This window comes from Phasianus colchicus, chromosome 2 (assembly GCF_987193195.1).
Source record: "Phasianus colchicus chromosome 2, bPhaCol1.hap1.1, whole genome shotgun sequence".
NCBI classification, from domain to species: domain Eukaryota; kingdom Metazoa; phylum Chordata; class Aves; order Galliformes; family Phasianidae; genus Phasianus; species Phasianus colchicus.
The window spans coordinates 82,035,687-82,051,616 of record NC_143437.1 but is presented as its reverse complement, the minus strand read 5'-3'; the positions used below and the strand labels follow the sequence as shown (position 1 = coordinate 82,051,616).

At 45.8% G+C, this 15,930-nt stretch overlaps 1 protein-coding gene and 1 long non-coding RNA gene across 2 annotated transcripts in view; one reads left to right on the top strand and one right to left on the bottom strand.

Moving 5' to 3' along the window:
* Positions 1–2,034, bottom strand: part of LOC149919143 (uncharacterized) — a 35,850-nt gene extending 33,816 nt beyond the window's left edge. The window contains exon 1 of the mRNA XM_090136184.1: positions 1,719–2,034. Coding sequence (XP_089992310.1) covers positions 1,719–1,946 — 228 coding nt within the window. The 5' untranslated portion in view covers positions 1,947–2,034. The remainder of the gene's footprint in view (positions 1–1,718) is intronic.
* Positions 2,035–2,154: 120 nt separating this feature from the next.
* Positions 2,155–4,723, top strand: LOC149919142 (uncharacterized). The gene is made up of 3 exons (XR_016464468.1): positions 2,155–2,359; positions 3,013–3,098; positions 4,047–4,723. It is a non-coding gene; the product is annotated as an uncharacterized LOC149919142 (long non-coding RNA).
* The last annotated feature ends 11,207 nt before the right edge of the window (positions 4,724–15,930 follow it).

Genomic DNA, 15,930 nt, shown 5'->3' with positions numbered 1-15,930 from the left:
AGGGAGTCCCAGGTACAGCAGTACGAAGAACAGTTGAGGGAACTGCTGCAGGAGCACCTTCAGAGCTGTCAGGCTTTATAACGATAAGATCACAGAATAGCTTAGGTTGGAAGGGACCTTAAAGCCCATCTAGTTCCAACCCCTGCTGTGGACAGGGCTGCCCTCCAACAGACCAGGCTACCCAGGGCCCCATCCAGCCTAGCTTTGAGTAGCTCCAGGCATGGGGCAAAAGCCTTTAATTAGTTTTAAGCGTAACAGCAAAGAGCTAGCAATCTGTTAGGAAGCGCAGATATTACATTACATTAAGTTCTAGTGCTTCCCCCACCTTCCACGAAAAACAGACTCATAAATACAACATACGGCACAAGAGGTCTCCAGCCATGCAGAGCACCACCAGTGGCACCAGCCTCGCTGGGAAACCCTTCAGAAAGCAAACAGAGCAAACTGACTTCTACTCAGACCTCTCAGCCATAACACTTCAATTATCAGAATGCACAAATGCAGCTCAGAACGAAGTTAGGGCTGCCAGCCGTGACACAGGCAGCACACAGCTTACACCGTTCACGTCTGGAGTTTTTTGTTTTGCTTCTGTGACTTCTTCTGACCTGGGCTTCTGCATCCAAACAGCAGGAGAGAAGAAGGGCTTTGGAGAAACACACACACACAAAAGAAAAAAGAAGAGGGAACCACTGTGTTTTGATTTGCAGCGGACACAGAAGTAACCTTCAAGGTTACCTTACCCTCTTTGAGGCCTCAGGAAGGAGAAAAACACAGCTTCGGTAATGGAATTTCTCTCTAACCCCAGGTCCCACCCTGCACAAGAACTAACGACAGGAAAGCATTTGATTCAGAGCTCCACAAGTCGCACTCAGCCAGAGGCACGGCAAAACTCGCTCATTTTCAGGAGAAGAAAAGAACTTCTTGCTCAATAAGTAGCAATTATGCCGCAGAATTTACATGCCGAGCACGGCCGAGCGCGGGAACACCGGATCAGTCAACCACAGCGCCGGCGCTTTGAGTATGATTAACAGAACGAACTTCCAAAGGTCAATTAAATGTCAACACGTTTTAAAGAGATACTCTTCTTCGGTGCGGTCAGCGGTGCCAGACAGAACCGGCACCGCTTCGCTCCCGACGCGGGCAGAGATGACAACGACCCGCCCCGACGCGGCTGCCCGCGCGGCTCAGCCGCCCTCCCGCTCCGCTCGGCCCTGCCCGGCACAGCCCGGACCGCGGGCCGGCAGCGGGAGCGCCCTGACCGAGCGCCTTCCGACAGAAGAACGCGGAGGGGCTTTGATCCGCGCGGCGCTGCCCGGATGTACATCCCGGCGGGGGAGGCGGGATTTCCAACCTCCGGCAGAATTAATTCCGAGCGCGTTAATCACGGTTCGGCAGCAAGAGCTCCGCGCTACGAGCCGGCCCCGAGGCGCGCAGCGGTGACGGCGCATCCCCACGCAGGCCCGGCCGATCGGGGCTCTCAGGCACGATAATAAAGAAAAGTTTGCGTTCCAGCACGAGCCCGGGCTCCCAGCCCTGCTGAGCGGCACCGCGTCCCCAAGGCTGCAGCCCGCATGACAGCCGCACTCGCTGTGCAAAATTTCAAGTTTCGGGAAGAAGAAACAATAATAATAACACACACACACACAAAAAAAGTTGTCCCACCCCTCGCCGCCCCCACCCGCAGCCCCCCACTCGCCGCCCAGCCTCTCGCTGCTCACCTGAGCTGAGCCCAACTTTGGCATTCCGGGCAAAACTTGCGGCACGCAGCTCCCCGCTCCCGGCCGCCCCACCCAGCCCCGCCCAGCCCCGCCCCGCCGGCCTCCCCCGGGCTCCGCCACGGAGGCGGGGAAGGGGCGGAGGAGGCGAGGCGCAGCCGGGCCGCGCGTTGTCTTCCCCCGGCGCGTGCTTCCCGGCGGGGCCGGCCCAGCTCCTCCTTCACCCGCCATGTTCTTTGTTCCCCCCGCCGCCGAACCCCCACCGCGCCCCGGCCGCCCCGGCCGCAGGTGCCCGCCCCCGCCCGGAGACCGAGCACCGCCTCCCCGCGCCGGAGGGGATTCCGTCCCGCTCCGCCAATCGGCTCGGGGGAAAGGGGCGACCCGGCCAATGGAGCGCCGGGAAACGGCGAGAAGTCCCGCGAGGAGAGCCAATGGGGCGGGCGGGGACGTCTTCCCTCCGGCCCGCGGTTGCCTGGGGGCAGCGGTGCAGCTCTCGGTCAGCGTGGGCTCGTGGATGGCACGGGGGAGTTCAGCTCCTGCATAGCTTACTGGCACCCGTGAGCGACCCGTGCCTCCCTCGCTGGGCTCTCACACGCTGTGCTGCTTCCCATAAGTTGCTTCCCATGAGACAGGATGGGAAACAGGTGAGCAGAACTGGAATCAGGAGAAAAACAGGGTGACAGCTGTGCTGGGATGGGGGAGAGAGAAGTTGGTACGGACCGGAGCAGCCTGACAAACTGAGAAGATTTGTGTGTAATCGTTGTCTCTGCCACTGATAAAAGCTGCCTTTGATGGGTCTTTGCCACAGCTTAGGAGTGTGAGGGATACTAAGATTCTGCTCACAGAATCATAGAATGGCTCAGGATGGAAGGGACGTCAAGGATCATGAATCTCCAAGCCCCGTGCCACAGGCAGGGCCACCAACCTCCACATTTAATAGAGTTTCTATCTGTGAGGGAACTTCCCTGTGTGACGTTGTCCTTCAGCCAGTTTCTTGTTGCGTTTTATCCCACTTCCCACTAACTTCCACATGTTTAATTACACCTTTCTCATAAATTTGCTATAAATCCTCAGTGACTGGCAGTGGCAGAGCAAAAACTGTTTCTACTTAGTTGTGTACTCCTTAAATCCCTCCTGCAACAGTCAGGTCCAGCTTCCCAACACCTGGATGAAAGACGTCCATCCATCACAGCAGACCCACAGGTGATGTGCAGCAGCAGTATGACTGACTGCTGGTAGTTCCTGCTCACAAACTATTCCCACTGTAAGAACAATGTTTTGTATCCCTCTTGCACAGGGAGGAGGTTTCTGTAGACTCAGAGCAGGGATGGCACTGCTGCTCGGCCACAGATGGTGACACCCAGCTGGGTCCCTTAGGAACTGGTGAGCACTGTTTCACACTCCACATAGGTTGGTAAATGTATGAGGTTCAGTCACATATGTAATTTGTGCTGGGTTATATTTACTGAATGTTTTCAATCTCACCTTATTATTGTAGTATCTATGAGGGAAAGCCATTACAGTCTGCGAATGAAATGCCCTCTGAGTTAGAAAAAAAAAAAGAAGTGTCTACTTTGTTATGGCATGTTTCTCACAAATGTGGTAAGTAAATGGTGTCCTTGTAGTGATTAATAGAGGAGCCATTCAGACCCTTGTGGGGGCTGGGCTTTTTTTTAATTATGAAGATAATCTCCTCATCCAACCCATTGCTCAGAGACATAACAACTGTGTTTTACTCACTTTCACTGCTGTACTGAGATGAAAAACTGTTGATATATTCTCCCTAGAGGTCATCAGAAATACAGACAAGGTTCTGGACCTAATGCATACATACAGACTGGTGGATGAAGTCTGGGGTTTATTGTACTGTAAGGGAAGCTGAACAGAAGGGAAGGAGGAGATTAAACAAGACATTTGGAAATCAGAGTAACTGACCCTACATGGCATCTAATTTGTGGCATAGCTGCTGTGTGGGAGACTGGGAAAAAGAAAAAGCAGTCTTTTATTGTGGTTGTTATTGTTGTTTTTTAAGTGAAGGAAATACACACTGGAACATTAAGGGCAAATCCAGTGATACCTTATTGCCTCTTTTGATCCAAGTTCATGAAATGTGGCTCAAATCTCTTTTCAGTGAGTACTCATGATCTTAAGGGCTATTTCCATCAGAAAGCCAAGTTCAGGGAATGTCACTGACAGAGTCCTCTTTCCTTGTAGAAGAATACAACTTCTTCGATACTCATTCATTATTCCCAGCTTCTTCCCGGCCTGTTTTCTACCATCAGGGTTCCTCAAGTTTCTCTCAGGCCAGTGTTTCCCATCCTTCCCTTGCAGGTGTGACTGCTCTTCTCTGCCTTGTCTCTGGCTGTTCCCATCTCAAACCAATCCCTTTCGATGAAAAAATATTTTGCCCAATGTTCTGCTTCTGAGCAGCATGGTTATACAGCCTGGACTTTTGGGAGGAATTGTTACAGTGCCTTTCTTATTCCAGAAGGGAATGTGTATGCTAAGTGATACACAGGTAAGCGCTCCACCAAGCAATGCGTTTTGGCAATACAACGTAATATACCACACAGTCCAGCTTTCAGAACAACCACTATGAGTCTCTCAATCTCATAATGTCTATCCTGAGAGGAGCTGGTGTGGGTTGGTGCAGGGTAGAGCCATAATGAATCCGTGAAGTGAATAACACTATGATTGGGCAGTTCTGCAGTTTCATTTCTGATGGAAACAGTAATTCAGAAAAATAACATGCCATTCCAAACTTCATTTTCTTCTCCATGTAAGAGATGGCTTCTCATCTGCAGGAGATGTAATGCGAATATGTATGTTTTGGGCAAGAGGGGTTAGATATTTTTCTTCCACTATTGCCTGTAGTGCTGAATGGGTTCCTTCAAAAACATCAGTTTTCTCAAGTGTCCTCACTGATAAATAGGGCAGCAGCAGATGTCCAGTTCTGTACTTCTGTCATGCTCATGGTGAGTTACAGTTAGGGAGCAGTATACTATGCACTGTATAGCCTTCAAAAGAGATCGGAGTAAGAAGAGTGTTGTCTTGCATTTTTGTTACTGTTGCTCAAAGTAAAATTAAAATCACTCAGAAAATGCTACTTAGCAATTTAATCAAAAGTGAGTTTTTAACTCCAGCTCTCAACTAAAAAAATATTTCTCTTCGTGTATTCACAAAGATTCAGTTTGATGCCTCATTGGGATGCCTATAACATCCCCAGTTGTCCTGCAGTTATCTACCCTTTCAAAGAGTTGACTCTCCTCCTGTCTGTAGGCTCCCTTTAGGTACAAAAGGCTGCAATGAGGTCACCCCACAGCCTTCTTTTCTCCAGGCTGAACAAGTCCAGCTCCCTCAGCCTGTCCTCACAGGGGAGGTGCTCCAGTCGCCTGATCATCTTCATGGCCCTCCTCTGGACCCTCTCCAACAGCTCTCTGTCTTTCTTGTACTGGGGGGTCCAGACCTGGGTACAGTACTCCGGATGGGTGCATCCAGGAATGATAATATTCATTTCTTCCCATTTGAGGAAAGAAATTTAAGAAAATACTTGTTCTTTTTCTAAGAATAAACCTTAATAAGAATGATGCCGATAGGTTATATCAGCAGTTGTATGGAGTTAAACCATAATACTCATAATTACAGAGAAAGAAGGAGGTAACTGGGAATATTACGGGCATCCCCATGGGGCATCAACTTGAATCTTGATGGATACATCAAGGTGGTGTTCCACCATCCTCTTCTCCAAATAAAAATTCAATTGTAATATGGTAATTTTCTGTTTCCCTTCCCAACTCAAATTTTACTGTTTACATAGAGAGTACCTAGATCTTCTGAGACATCTTTTCACTCCTTTTCTTCCCCCATTTTTTTCCTCAAGAAAAAATCCAGGCTTGCAAGGCTGATGGACAGCTTTCTAACTAAGATAGAGAGGGGCCATTGCAGCAAGCATTCAGTGCTCAGTCTGGATACAGGTTTGGTGACTTAACTGTCTGAAAGTTGGCATGAGCTGAGTTTACTAAGACCATGAAGAAAAAAAAGTGTTCTAACATAGCTGGTGTGCTGTATACTAAAGGATCGCCTTCAATTCCTGAGAAATGCTGTGGTTGAAAAAGCTGGGGGGGGAAAAAAAGAAAAAAAAAAAAGCTTATAGTGAATTCTCAAAAGATACAGAAGCTCTGTATGTTTTCTGGTTGTGTTATAAACTCTTTGCAATCCTTTTTTGGAAGAACAAAAACCTAAGTGTACAGTGAGCAAACGCATGTACAGCTCTAGGCCTGGGAGCCTCAGCGGCTCTGCTCACTGCACAGTAAGTATTGCAGCTCTGCTTTTGTCCCAGCTTGGCAGCTCTGGAACATGGTAAAGATTTTCCAGCAGTTGTTTTGAATTGTGTTCTGCTATTGTCTGATAGCATCATTAGCTGAAACCTTAGCCATGAAGTCAAAGGAAAGCCAGGCATGAGGGAAACCTTGAGTACTGAAGGCCAAAAATAAGGGCAGCGTGACTTTGAGTTGTTGTTTGAAGAACAAAGAGCCTTGCTGGGCTGCTCCTATACCTGAGATTGTGGTCCTTGTGCCACTAATGGTGTTACCATGGGTTTAAAATAGCAGCAGCAGCTTGGGTGTGACTTCTTAAGTTGTCTTGCCGAAGGCAACAGGACAGTTCAGTTACTTCCACTTGGTTTTAGTAAAGAGCAAGAGAATGTAGCACTCAATGCAAATAATTAGATTATAACTAGAATAAATGTCTCTGAAGACATAGAAATGTTCTCCTGATACAAGATCTTATGTATTTCAATTCAAAACAAACTGTATTTGTAAGAAAACAGTAAAAAAAAGCAGAAGCAAAAAAGCAGAGAGAATCTGAAACACTACATCACAAGAACTGGGATTTACTCAATTTTAGACTGCTGTAAACATGCTTAGCTTTGCTGAGTTGAGACTCAGATGGTGTCAGGGACAGAGGCAGCAGCAAGCGGATATACTCAGAGCGTTGCCCTTTCCCTGCTATGCACTTCTCTCACATGTGTAATTTTAGCATATGCGCTGTGCACAAGCTCTGAGGGATCAGTGCCCTCTGTATGTTGGGGAGGTGCCACTCAACATCAAACAGCACAAACTAATAATTCTGCACTGCAATGCAAGCTGCTCAGTTCTCACTTACTTATCAAATGAGTTTCATAAAACTTCTCTAGCTGAATGTCCAGGACAAGAAAGCAAAAGCAGTCTGCAGCCTTTGCCCTTGCCTTTGCCTGAGACTGCTTTTCTCGTGGACTAAGCATCTTCTTTTTTTTTTGCCAGAATATGCTTTCAAGCTCCTTCCATGCTGTTCATTAAAACGTTCTTACAGTAAACACAGTATGAGGAGTGAACAAGAAACACCACAATATTTTATTGCATTATTGCTTTGGTAATATTAAATCACTGAATATGTCATTTGTGTTCAGCATGTTATTTCCTGCAGTAAATTACCAGTAAAAGCTGGCATTAACATTTTTCTTACAGTTTAGCTGGTAGAATGTAATTAAAGATTGTATCGTGTGATGACAAAAAAGAGTTGAATTAGAGGCCATAACTGTAATTCTCACATTTCATAGTAAGTGGTGCTTGATGGTATGGTTTTCTTTCAATGTAGCTTTCATAAATAATTTTCTTCAAAAACTAGAGCAGAAAAGCCCCAAGTACTCGTGGTGATGCTTGTATGATATTGGCACATAAGAGGTGAAGCCTTTGGGTTCTCCCGAGAAACTGCAGCCACTTGAAGCAGCGTGCTTGCTTACAGCAGCAGCTCATTCTCCATATGTGGACCAGCACAAGAAAAGTGTCTGTCATGATACGGAATACTGATGAAACCAGGACACTGTGCTGTGGGTCGCAGCTGCAATGGCAGCCACACAGGGTTTAGAAAGTTTGGGTATCGCTCAAGGGTCCGCCACGCTATTTCACACAGTGTCTCTCCCACACGTTCGTCTGCAGTGTGACCTATTTTGCCACAGCACTGCCCACCCACCCTGCCTGCTGCCCCACATCCGCCTCACTTCTTCCATTTCCTTTCTTTCTGTAAAGTTCTGTGAGATCTGCTGATGCAAGATGGTATTGCAGGGGCGGGTGTTCTTCCCAAAGACTGTCTATGGGATGGAATGAGCCAGGGACAGGAACAAATCTGCCTTGTGGAGAGACCAGCACCAAGAGTGAGCGAAACCAAAGATGCAAGATCCATATCCACACGTATACCTGCAGAACTGGTAATGAACCAGTTCTTCAGGTCTCAGTAGCAGCAATGGCAGAGGTGCTGAATTTCTGTGCGCCTTTAAGCCGTCCAGGAGAGAAGATAAGCTCTACAGGCAATTGCATGCTTTCAAGTTAATCATTAGAAAGAAAAGGTCTGGTACTTTTCACTCATGTCAGCTTGCTAGGTGTGTCTGGTGGCTCTCAGGCACTAAAGGACCCGCAAAGAGGTGAGGTTGTGTGCCTGTGCTGAGAGGAGGGTTGCAACCAGTGCTGCTCAGCGCTTATCCCAGCTCTTCCCCACATCCCATCCTCATCCCTACTTTCTACTCCTGTCTCTGTGTCCTGTCCTCGTATGTGGTTGCTGAAGAAGCCCTTTTGCTGGTATTTCAGCCAGAGTAACTCTTCCAATCCAGAAAAACACACCTGATTATCATGACTTTCGCAATCATTTCTGGGCATGTTTCACAAGTGTGCTAAGCTGGATGCAGTGTAACAGCTGGGTGACTCTTGTGGCATGCAGTGCTGCCTGAGCTTGGACTCCAACCTCCTAGATACCAGAGTTGTGTTAAAAGGTACTCCTCAAAAAATGAAGCCTAGGAACTTTGTAATACACAGATTTGGATGTGAACTGTATTTCTTTTTCCATCAGCTGAATAATTTAATAACTGTGTTTATTCTGCAACGCTGTGAATGGGCTGAGGTGGAAGGAACTTGTGGTGACACATGCATCGGGTCATCATGCTCCTCACTGCCTGGGACCAGCACTGGACTCCTGGGTGGATATCACAACAGCAGAACAGCATGTTGAAAGGCAGTGCTGACAAAATGACTCTATGCTGAACAGTTTCTAGCAGCTACGGAATCTGAAATCTGTTTCATTAAATTGTTTCAACAAGTGCTCCAATGGCTGAAATGTGTCTCTCTTAAGTGAGATTAAAAAGAACATGACAAAAGTTTGTCTAGCATGCCTCAATCCAAATTTCCTGTAAAGGATACAGCTTGTTATTTTTCAAAAGGCATCAAATATATTTTCTTTATAGCTTGACTTATTATGGCCTATGGGAATAATTTTAAAACAGAAACATGTAAGAAGAAAGGGGGAAAAATAACTGGACTACACAGGAGGTGCTTGCATATCCTGAATGTGTTATCTCTCCTTTGAAAGAAGAGATCAGAAGGTATTTGGACAGATTTTCCCCAAAAGGAACATACATATAAAGAATATTTACTTAGAAAACATTTGTCACTTTTTGAAGATATTTATCAAGCTAAATGACACACAAAAAAGAAATAAAGCCTGCCTTAACATGTCCAAAGCAAAACGGAATTAAAAGAAAGCAACACAGGGATGTCTACCCATGGAACAAATCCAGCTCAGCCACTGGCAACACAAAATTGGCATGGTTTGTTGTTTGGAGCCTGGGTATTGGTGCCAGGGTAGAGCACGTGGCTTTGACCCACTCTCCTTATCCTTTGCCATACTGTTTTTGGTGGGGAACTCGTGGGCAGCCCACTGCTGTCCCTCCTCTGCTGGAGGGCATTTTCCAGGCTGTTCCTAAACCTTTATTCCACCTCTTTTTTGAGACAGAGCACCTTTCTCAGGTGCCTCCTTGACAGCACACTTTCAGCAGCCACGGGAGCATCATTCAGTGTTTGTGCAGCACCTGGCACTAGGCATGACCATGTTCACTGTGACAGCTTGCCAAGGCAGGCCTGGCAATTCAGTGACAACTCAGTGCAGGTAAGCACACACTGCAGGACACAGATGCTTGGCTGGGCAGCGAGCTGTGCCTCGGTGCAGCCAGCACACAGTAGAGATGTACCAGACCCTGTAAGAGCAGACAGATAGCCTAATTTCTTTCAGACATTCAGGCTCCAAATCTGTGCTATGTCTCTATCCCAGCTTCAGACACCTTCGGCTGAAGTCTCAGATTTCTTCTCCTGCTTAGCGGGACCAGCTCCTAACTCAGCTATCCACGCTTCAATTCCTGAAAAAAATCACGTCATCTGGAGTCTAAGACTAAATCCTGAAATTGAGGGAAAAAAATCCCAAACAACAAAAGCCCATGAGATGTGGCTAAAGCAAGATGGAGATCTGCAGGAACTGGAGCATACCCCTCTGCCAGTTGCCAGGGCCGTGCTCTCAGCTGCTGGAGGACTCTCTTCATTAAACTTCCCATCAATTCTGGAATAGCACAGAGGATTGATACCACGGCAGCGTGCAGGATGGGTGAGGTGAATGCCATCTCTTGTTGGTTTGCCTTCATAAATAGCCTCCCTCTCTACTTTCTTTTTACAGACTTTCAGAAGGAATACTGATTTTTACCATATATAAACCAGGTGAACTATCTTCTGTAACTGGTGCTGCATCTAGGAAGGTCCAGCTGTTAAAACCAACTGGTAAGAGTTTTCAGGCCATCATTTCTTCTCAATATAGAAAGGACTTCAGGTGTCACACATAAGTTTCAATCCACATTGGCAAGAAAACTGCTAAGCAACTTTCTATGTATTTGTTTCTATGACTTTAGGCAATTTTTATTTCAGGAAAGTCAACATCGTACACATGAGCACACAAAATGCCTAGTGGAGCTCAGCTAAAGAAAAATATAATGATACCTTAATAAAAAGGTAAGATAACTTTGCTGTTCAGCAGATCACTGGCAATGCAGGAACACTGTGGGTGCCTGGAATTCACTTCTATTGTCTTCAACATGAATTGCTTTGAAAAAGGTCACATGAGGAGGAAAGGAAGTTTTGATTTTCACATGCCTGTTATTGCTAAGGAAACCACTTCCTTGGTATTCACATATTCAGCATGTCTCCAGTTCTGGCTCTCTGACAAATGACATTGTGCTACTTCATCAAGGAACAAAGTGGGGCGGGGAATGCTGTTAAATAACTTGACGTGTTCTGAACTGGACTGCTGAACTTCAAGGACACTCCACAAGAGCATGCAAGGGCCTCTGATAGCTGCAAATGAGATTCCTGAAGTTCAGAAACATAAAAAAGGCTCCAGTCTACACCTAACCATGCTCAGTTATTTCTGAGGTTTACTGGGTTGTAGCAGTGGCAATGACCTTAGACTATGACTACTGCAGATGCTGAAAAACCAGTTTTCTAGCACAAAACTCTCTGAATTATTTTCTTGCCAGAATTTATTCTAGCCTTCACACATACCTTTGCATATTTTTTTTTACACATTCAGATATCAGAATCTGATTACGAAAAGATGTTACCTGATAATTTCATTGAAAGCAATTGTACTTGAACTGTAATCCATGGGACTTTTCCCATTTTTTTTTTAACTCTAAATCAAACAAGGAAACAACTGGAGAAACAAGGTACAGTTGGTGAGGATGGAGATTTTTTTTTAAGAGGAATGAAGCAAATTTTCTTTGCTATTTGATATTTGCAGATCTCAATCTGACAAGAAGAAAATGTATATTAAGTAGGCTTATTTCTGCTCTACACGAAGTCTAGCATGCTGCAGGCAGTGAGTTCCACAATAAATACACAACAGTTACTGAGATTACTGGGAGCAAGTACAAGGCAGACACAAATCACAGGAATTGAACAGCTAAAGCCCTGCTCAATTTAGTGAGAGGCTACTATGCTTCTGGTATGTCAAGATCTATCTGTTTAAGTGTAATCAGGAAAAACAACATAATGCAGTGCACTGAGCCTGGGATGCAAGACCAGGAATCAGAATTTCTGGATCTGATAAATGTTTATAAATATCTAAAGAGAGGTGAGAGGCAAATGGATAAGGCCAGGCTTTTCTTGGTGGTATGCAGTGACTGGACAAGGAGTAATGGCATAAAACTTGAACACAGGAAATTCTGTACTAACATATGGAATAACTTCTTTATGGTAAGGATGACGGAGCATGAGGTTGCCCAGAGAGGTTGTGGAGTCTCCTACTATGGAGACATTCAAGACTCATCTGGATACCTACCTGTGCAACTTATTGCAGGGTACCTGCTTTAGCAAAGGAGTTGGACTCGATGATCTCTTGAGGTCCCTTCTAACTTCTGTGATTCTGATCTCAGCCCTGCCTCAGATGTATGTGGTGGCCCTGGAGCAGCAGCCTCACTCCCTGCACATTTACAGAGAAGCACTGTGAGTTGTCTGCTCCACTAAGGAACTGGGCAGTCAGCTCTCAGCTTCTGCATGCTTGTCTGACAATGTGAATGGAACCATAAATATTACCATTATATGTGAGACCTCTCCATGTTTGTCCCCCAGAAAACATGCACCGTGTACCTTGGATCTGAGGCAACAGACCTGTGCTCTAGCATCAGGCCTGAGGCCCAGCCCCCTGGGGACTGCAAATGTGGCCTGCTAGCAGCACAGAAGCTACCAGGGTGCTCACCACGAGGGCCTTGCTTTAATTCTTCTTCAGTACGTTAAAACTAAGGTGTTTAAGAAATGGCCTGGCTCTCCTCTCACAGAATGGCTTCATTGCCATTCTGCCAGTTGCAGGGACATAGCCCACTTCCTCGAAAGTTACTGGCTTAATGCAGGAATAACAAAGAGAAGGACCTATGGCCTGTTTATTTAGGAAGAAAAATTAGATGGCTTAAAATGCTTAAACACATGCTGGAGTTCAGTTTCCTAAGATCTTCATCTCTGAACCATTATCTTACTGGGGGCTTTGCTGGGCCATACTCGTTCCAAGGAGATCTAAGGGGTCACCTGAGGTGAGACAGAAGAGGCAAAACCCCCCAAGTAATGCCACAAGAACAGTTTTTAGTTAGTTTGTTTGCTTTTAAACAGAACAAGTTATCTCTTGTAATACAGGAACAGGGAGAAGTATTGGCTACATCCCTCTTCCATGAAATAACTGAGTTCCAGGCACAGAGGATGTGAGAGTACTCATGACCCAGGACCTGCACTCTTCTCCTGCTCAGAGGAGCAGCAGCTTCTTAATTATTCCAGAAACTGCTTATGAGTGAATATTTTGAAATTGCTGAGGAAAAGCAAATGCTAAAACCAGTTTACATTTCATGCTTTGTATAGTTTTGCACTCATTATTACTTGTAGGAATTAGTCCAGCCAGCATCTCCTGTGGCGCTGGCATCCCCACCATCAGCCAGCCTCACGGTTCTGTTGCAGTACCAGTTGTTATTGCAGGCTTGTTGGCTGGTGACCCAAACCTATACAGGGCTTTGCAAATCATCAGAAAAATCATCAAATCCTCGCTGTGGTCCATGGGGAGCCAGCATGGAAGGAAGGGAGTGCTCCCGGCTGATGCTGGGTTGCTAAGCACAGGGGCTGCTATGTCAGGGAGGCAGGACAGGGCTGGGCCATCAGGCTGGGAGCATATGAGCCCTCAATGAGCTGCATGCTGCTGTGCATTTACATAGCTTACGTACATTTACATAGCTTACACTGGAAGAAAGCACTGGCAGGGAAGGGTCAAAAGTGCAAAGCTTGAGAGCTAAAGCCTACACTGACTGCACAGTAGCTGATAATGTCCTCAGCAGAAAAGCACTTAGAGGAAAGAAAACCAGGACTGTGCTGCTAAGGAGAATTTCAAAGGCCAAAAGGCAAGAATGTTAAAAATATCTCCAAATAAAACCCATGTGACCTGGTCCAGCAAAGCTCCTTTGCACAAAGGAGTGGGGTACAGATGTACCCCCAGTACGCTGTGAGCGAGGAGCACAGTGGGAAAAAGAGATTCCCCTCAATCTTAGTTTATGTGTCTAAAACAAAATGAGCTTTTGCTCACCCCTATCTGCATGATCTTAGATTCCTTCATGTGACTCACTTGGCACCTACTTATTTCCCAGTGCACATATTTAACAGTTTCCCTGGGCATCTTTCTCACTTGGATGGTGTCTGAGGCCAGAGCTCTGTCATTCCCCAGTCACTACCCTCACCACACTCTGTCCCATGTACTTCCCTCTCCTTAGAGAAAGCAGAGTACTCACAGAGATGCTGCTGTGGCCAGGCCAGCCCATGTCTGCTTTCACTTCCTCCAGTATAGTTGTAGACCTCAGTATTGGTGCTTTAATTCAGACTGATGTAACCAAGACTGAAATCTGTTCTATAGCAGATATTTCTCAAAGCTTATCAAAGAAGAACCAAACCAGAAGAGAAGCAAGAAAAACAGAGAGTGCCACTAAACTTTGCCAAGATAGGTTTCAAAGTCAGTGAAAACCATCTGAGATCAGAATTAAAATATACAACATAAAACATAGCACCCTGAAAAAAACAAAAATTTCCAAGCAGCGATGTCCTACAGATCCCACAGAACATTTGTAATTACTTATAACTAGCAAAGACTAAGGAGGAAGGCCTGCACAGAACTAACAACATGTGAGTAAAGCCAGTGCTCACTGCTGGGTTGCTTTAGCCAACACCTTCACTGTGGCATGCACACCCATCACAGCTCCCTGCTTGGGCCAGGAGCTGTGTCTGCACAGCAGGGAGGAGGAAAAAGAACAACACATGCAACCGGCTTTATGGACAATATAAAATAACAGGACTACACACTTTAATGAGATAATTAAAACTCTGTTGCTGTTTTGCTACATGCCAAGGACACTCAGTTTCTTGGCAACAGGCCTCTAATTTTCCTTCTTTGATATCCAGGTCACAGCCATTTGAATTAGAGGCTCATTTCCAGCAGCAGAGCACAACAATGGCAACAGCTCTCTGTCCTAGTGGAAGCTTTACCCCAAAGTTCAGTGCCTTTCAACTACATACTGACTGTAACTGCAATTATAAAAACTGTGAAAGCCCTTATGAAGGGGAATATCACAATATTCGCAAAGGTGAGGTGAGACTTTCATATTCAAAAACTGGATAGCCTTGTGCAGTATAAGCAACTTCTCACACCAGCAGCAAAGTCTGTGTTGTTCCAGCTAAAGAATGTGACTGAAAGTGTAAAAAGGAAGAGAAGGAGAACACCTGTTCCATCCCTGGCTCTCCAGTTTCTTCAAAAATTAGATCAACCCAATCCCTAATCATTTGCTATCACCCCAACCTTTTCAAGAGGAAGGGGAGTGCTGTGTGCTGGGCAGATTACATGTGGAAATCACATACATTTCTGCTGGGCTTTGGTGGAGGCAGTAAACTAGAAGGGAAGCCCGCAGCCCTCGCCAGAGCTCATGGAGCAAGCTGCACACAGCCTAGGGGTGACCAAATGTCTCCAGGCGATTCACAAGGCCTCCTCATTCCTAATTATGCCTAACAGCTGAAAGGCAAGAGGACACACCTCTTTTTGAAAAGCAGATGCTTTTTCACAAAGTAATACAGAGCATGCTACCAAGGAGCTGCTAAGAGAACAGATCATATAGCCCAGATGGCAGTCACACTGCTTAATGCACTGCTGGAAGGTGCCCAGCTAGCCTGGTGATGAGTGACAGAAGAACCTATAGAGAATAATGTTCTTTGTTAAGTGCCAGCTATTTATTACATTATATTCTGAGAACAGCTGAGGCGAATTAACCACAGTAACCATTTGCTATTCTCTCAGACAGCCCTGAGATAGTATCTGTACTACTCCTGTGGCTGATGGTAGCTTCTGGGCAGATGTGGGCTTGTTCAAAGCAAACCTAAAGCCAACTGCCTAGGTTAGCATACTGCCAAACCCACATCAACAAACCACTCCACAGGTATACGAGTTTATACCTGCTCCTATGCCAGCTATCACTTGGGTTTTGGTCAACTTGGAGTCTGACCAGAACAGGCCTGCATCCACTCGGATTGCACAATAAGAACAGAGCTGGCTGCCCAGCTATTGCATTAGTGGGTGAAGTGCTCATCGACCCAGCTGCAGCAAGTAAAGGAAGGGTGATTGGGAACACATTCTTAAATCTGTCTCTTAAATCAGTCTTAAATCTGATCAAAAGCGAGTATAAGACAAGATTTCTGTACTCTTCATAACATCATCCATGCTAGAAATATCCAAGTTGCTTTTTTTTTTCATTAAAAAGTCACTATTTTCATCAAAACAATATTGCAAAGAGATATTTGGC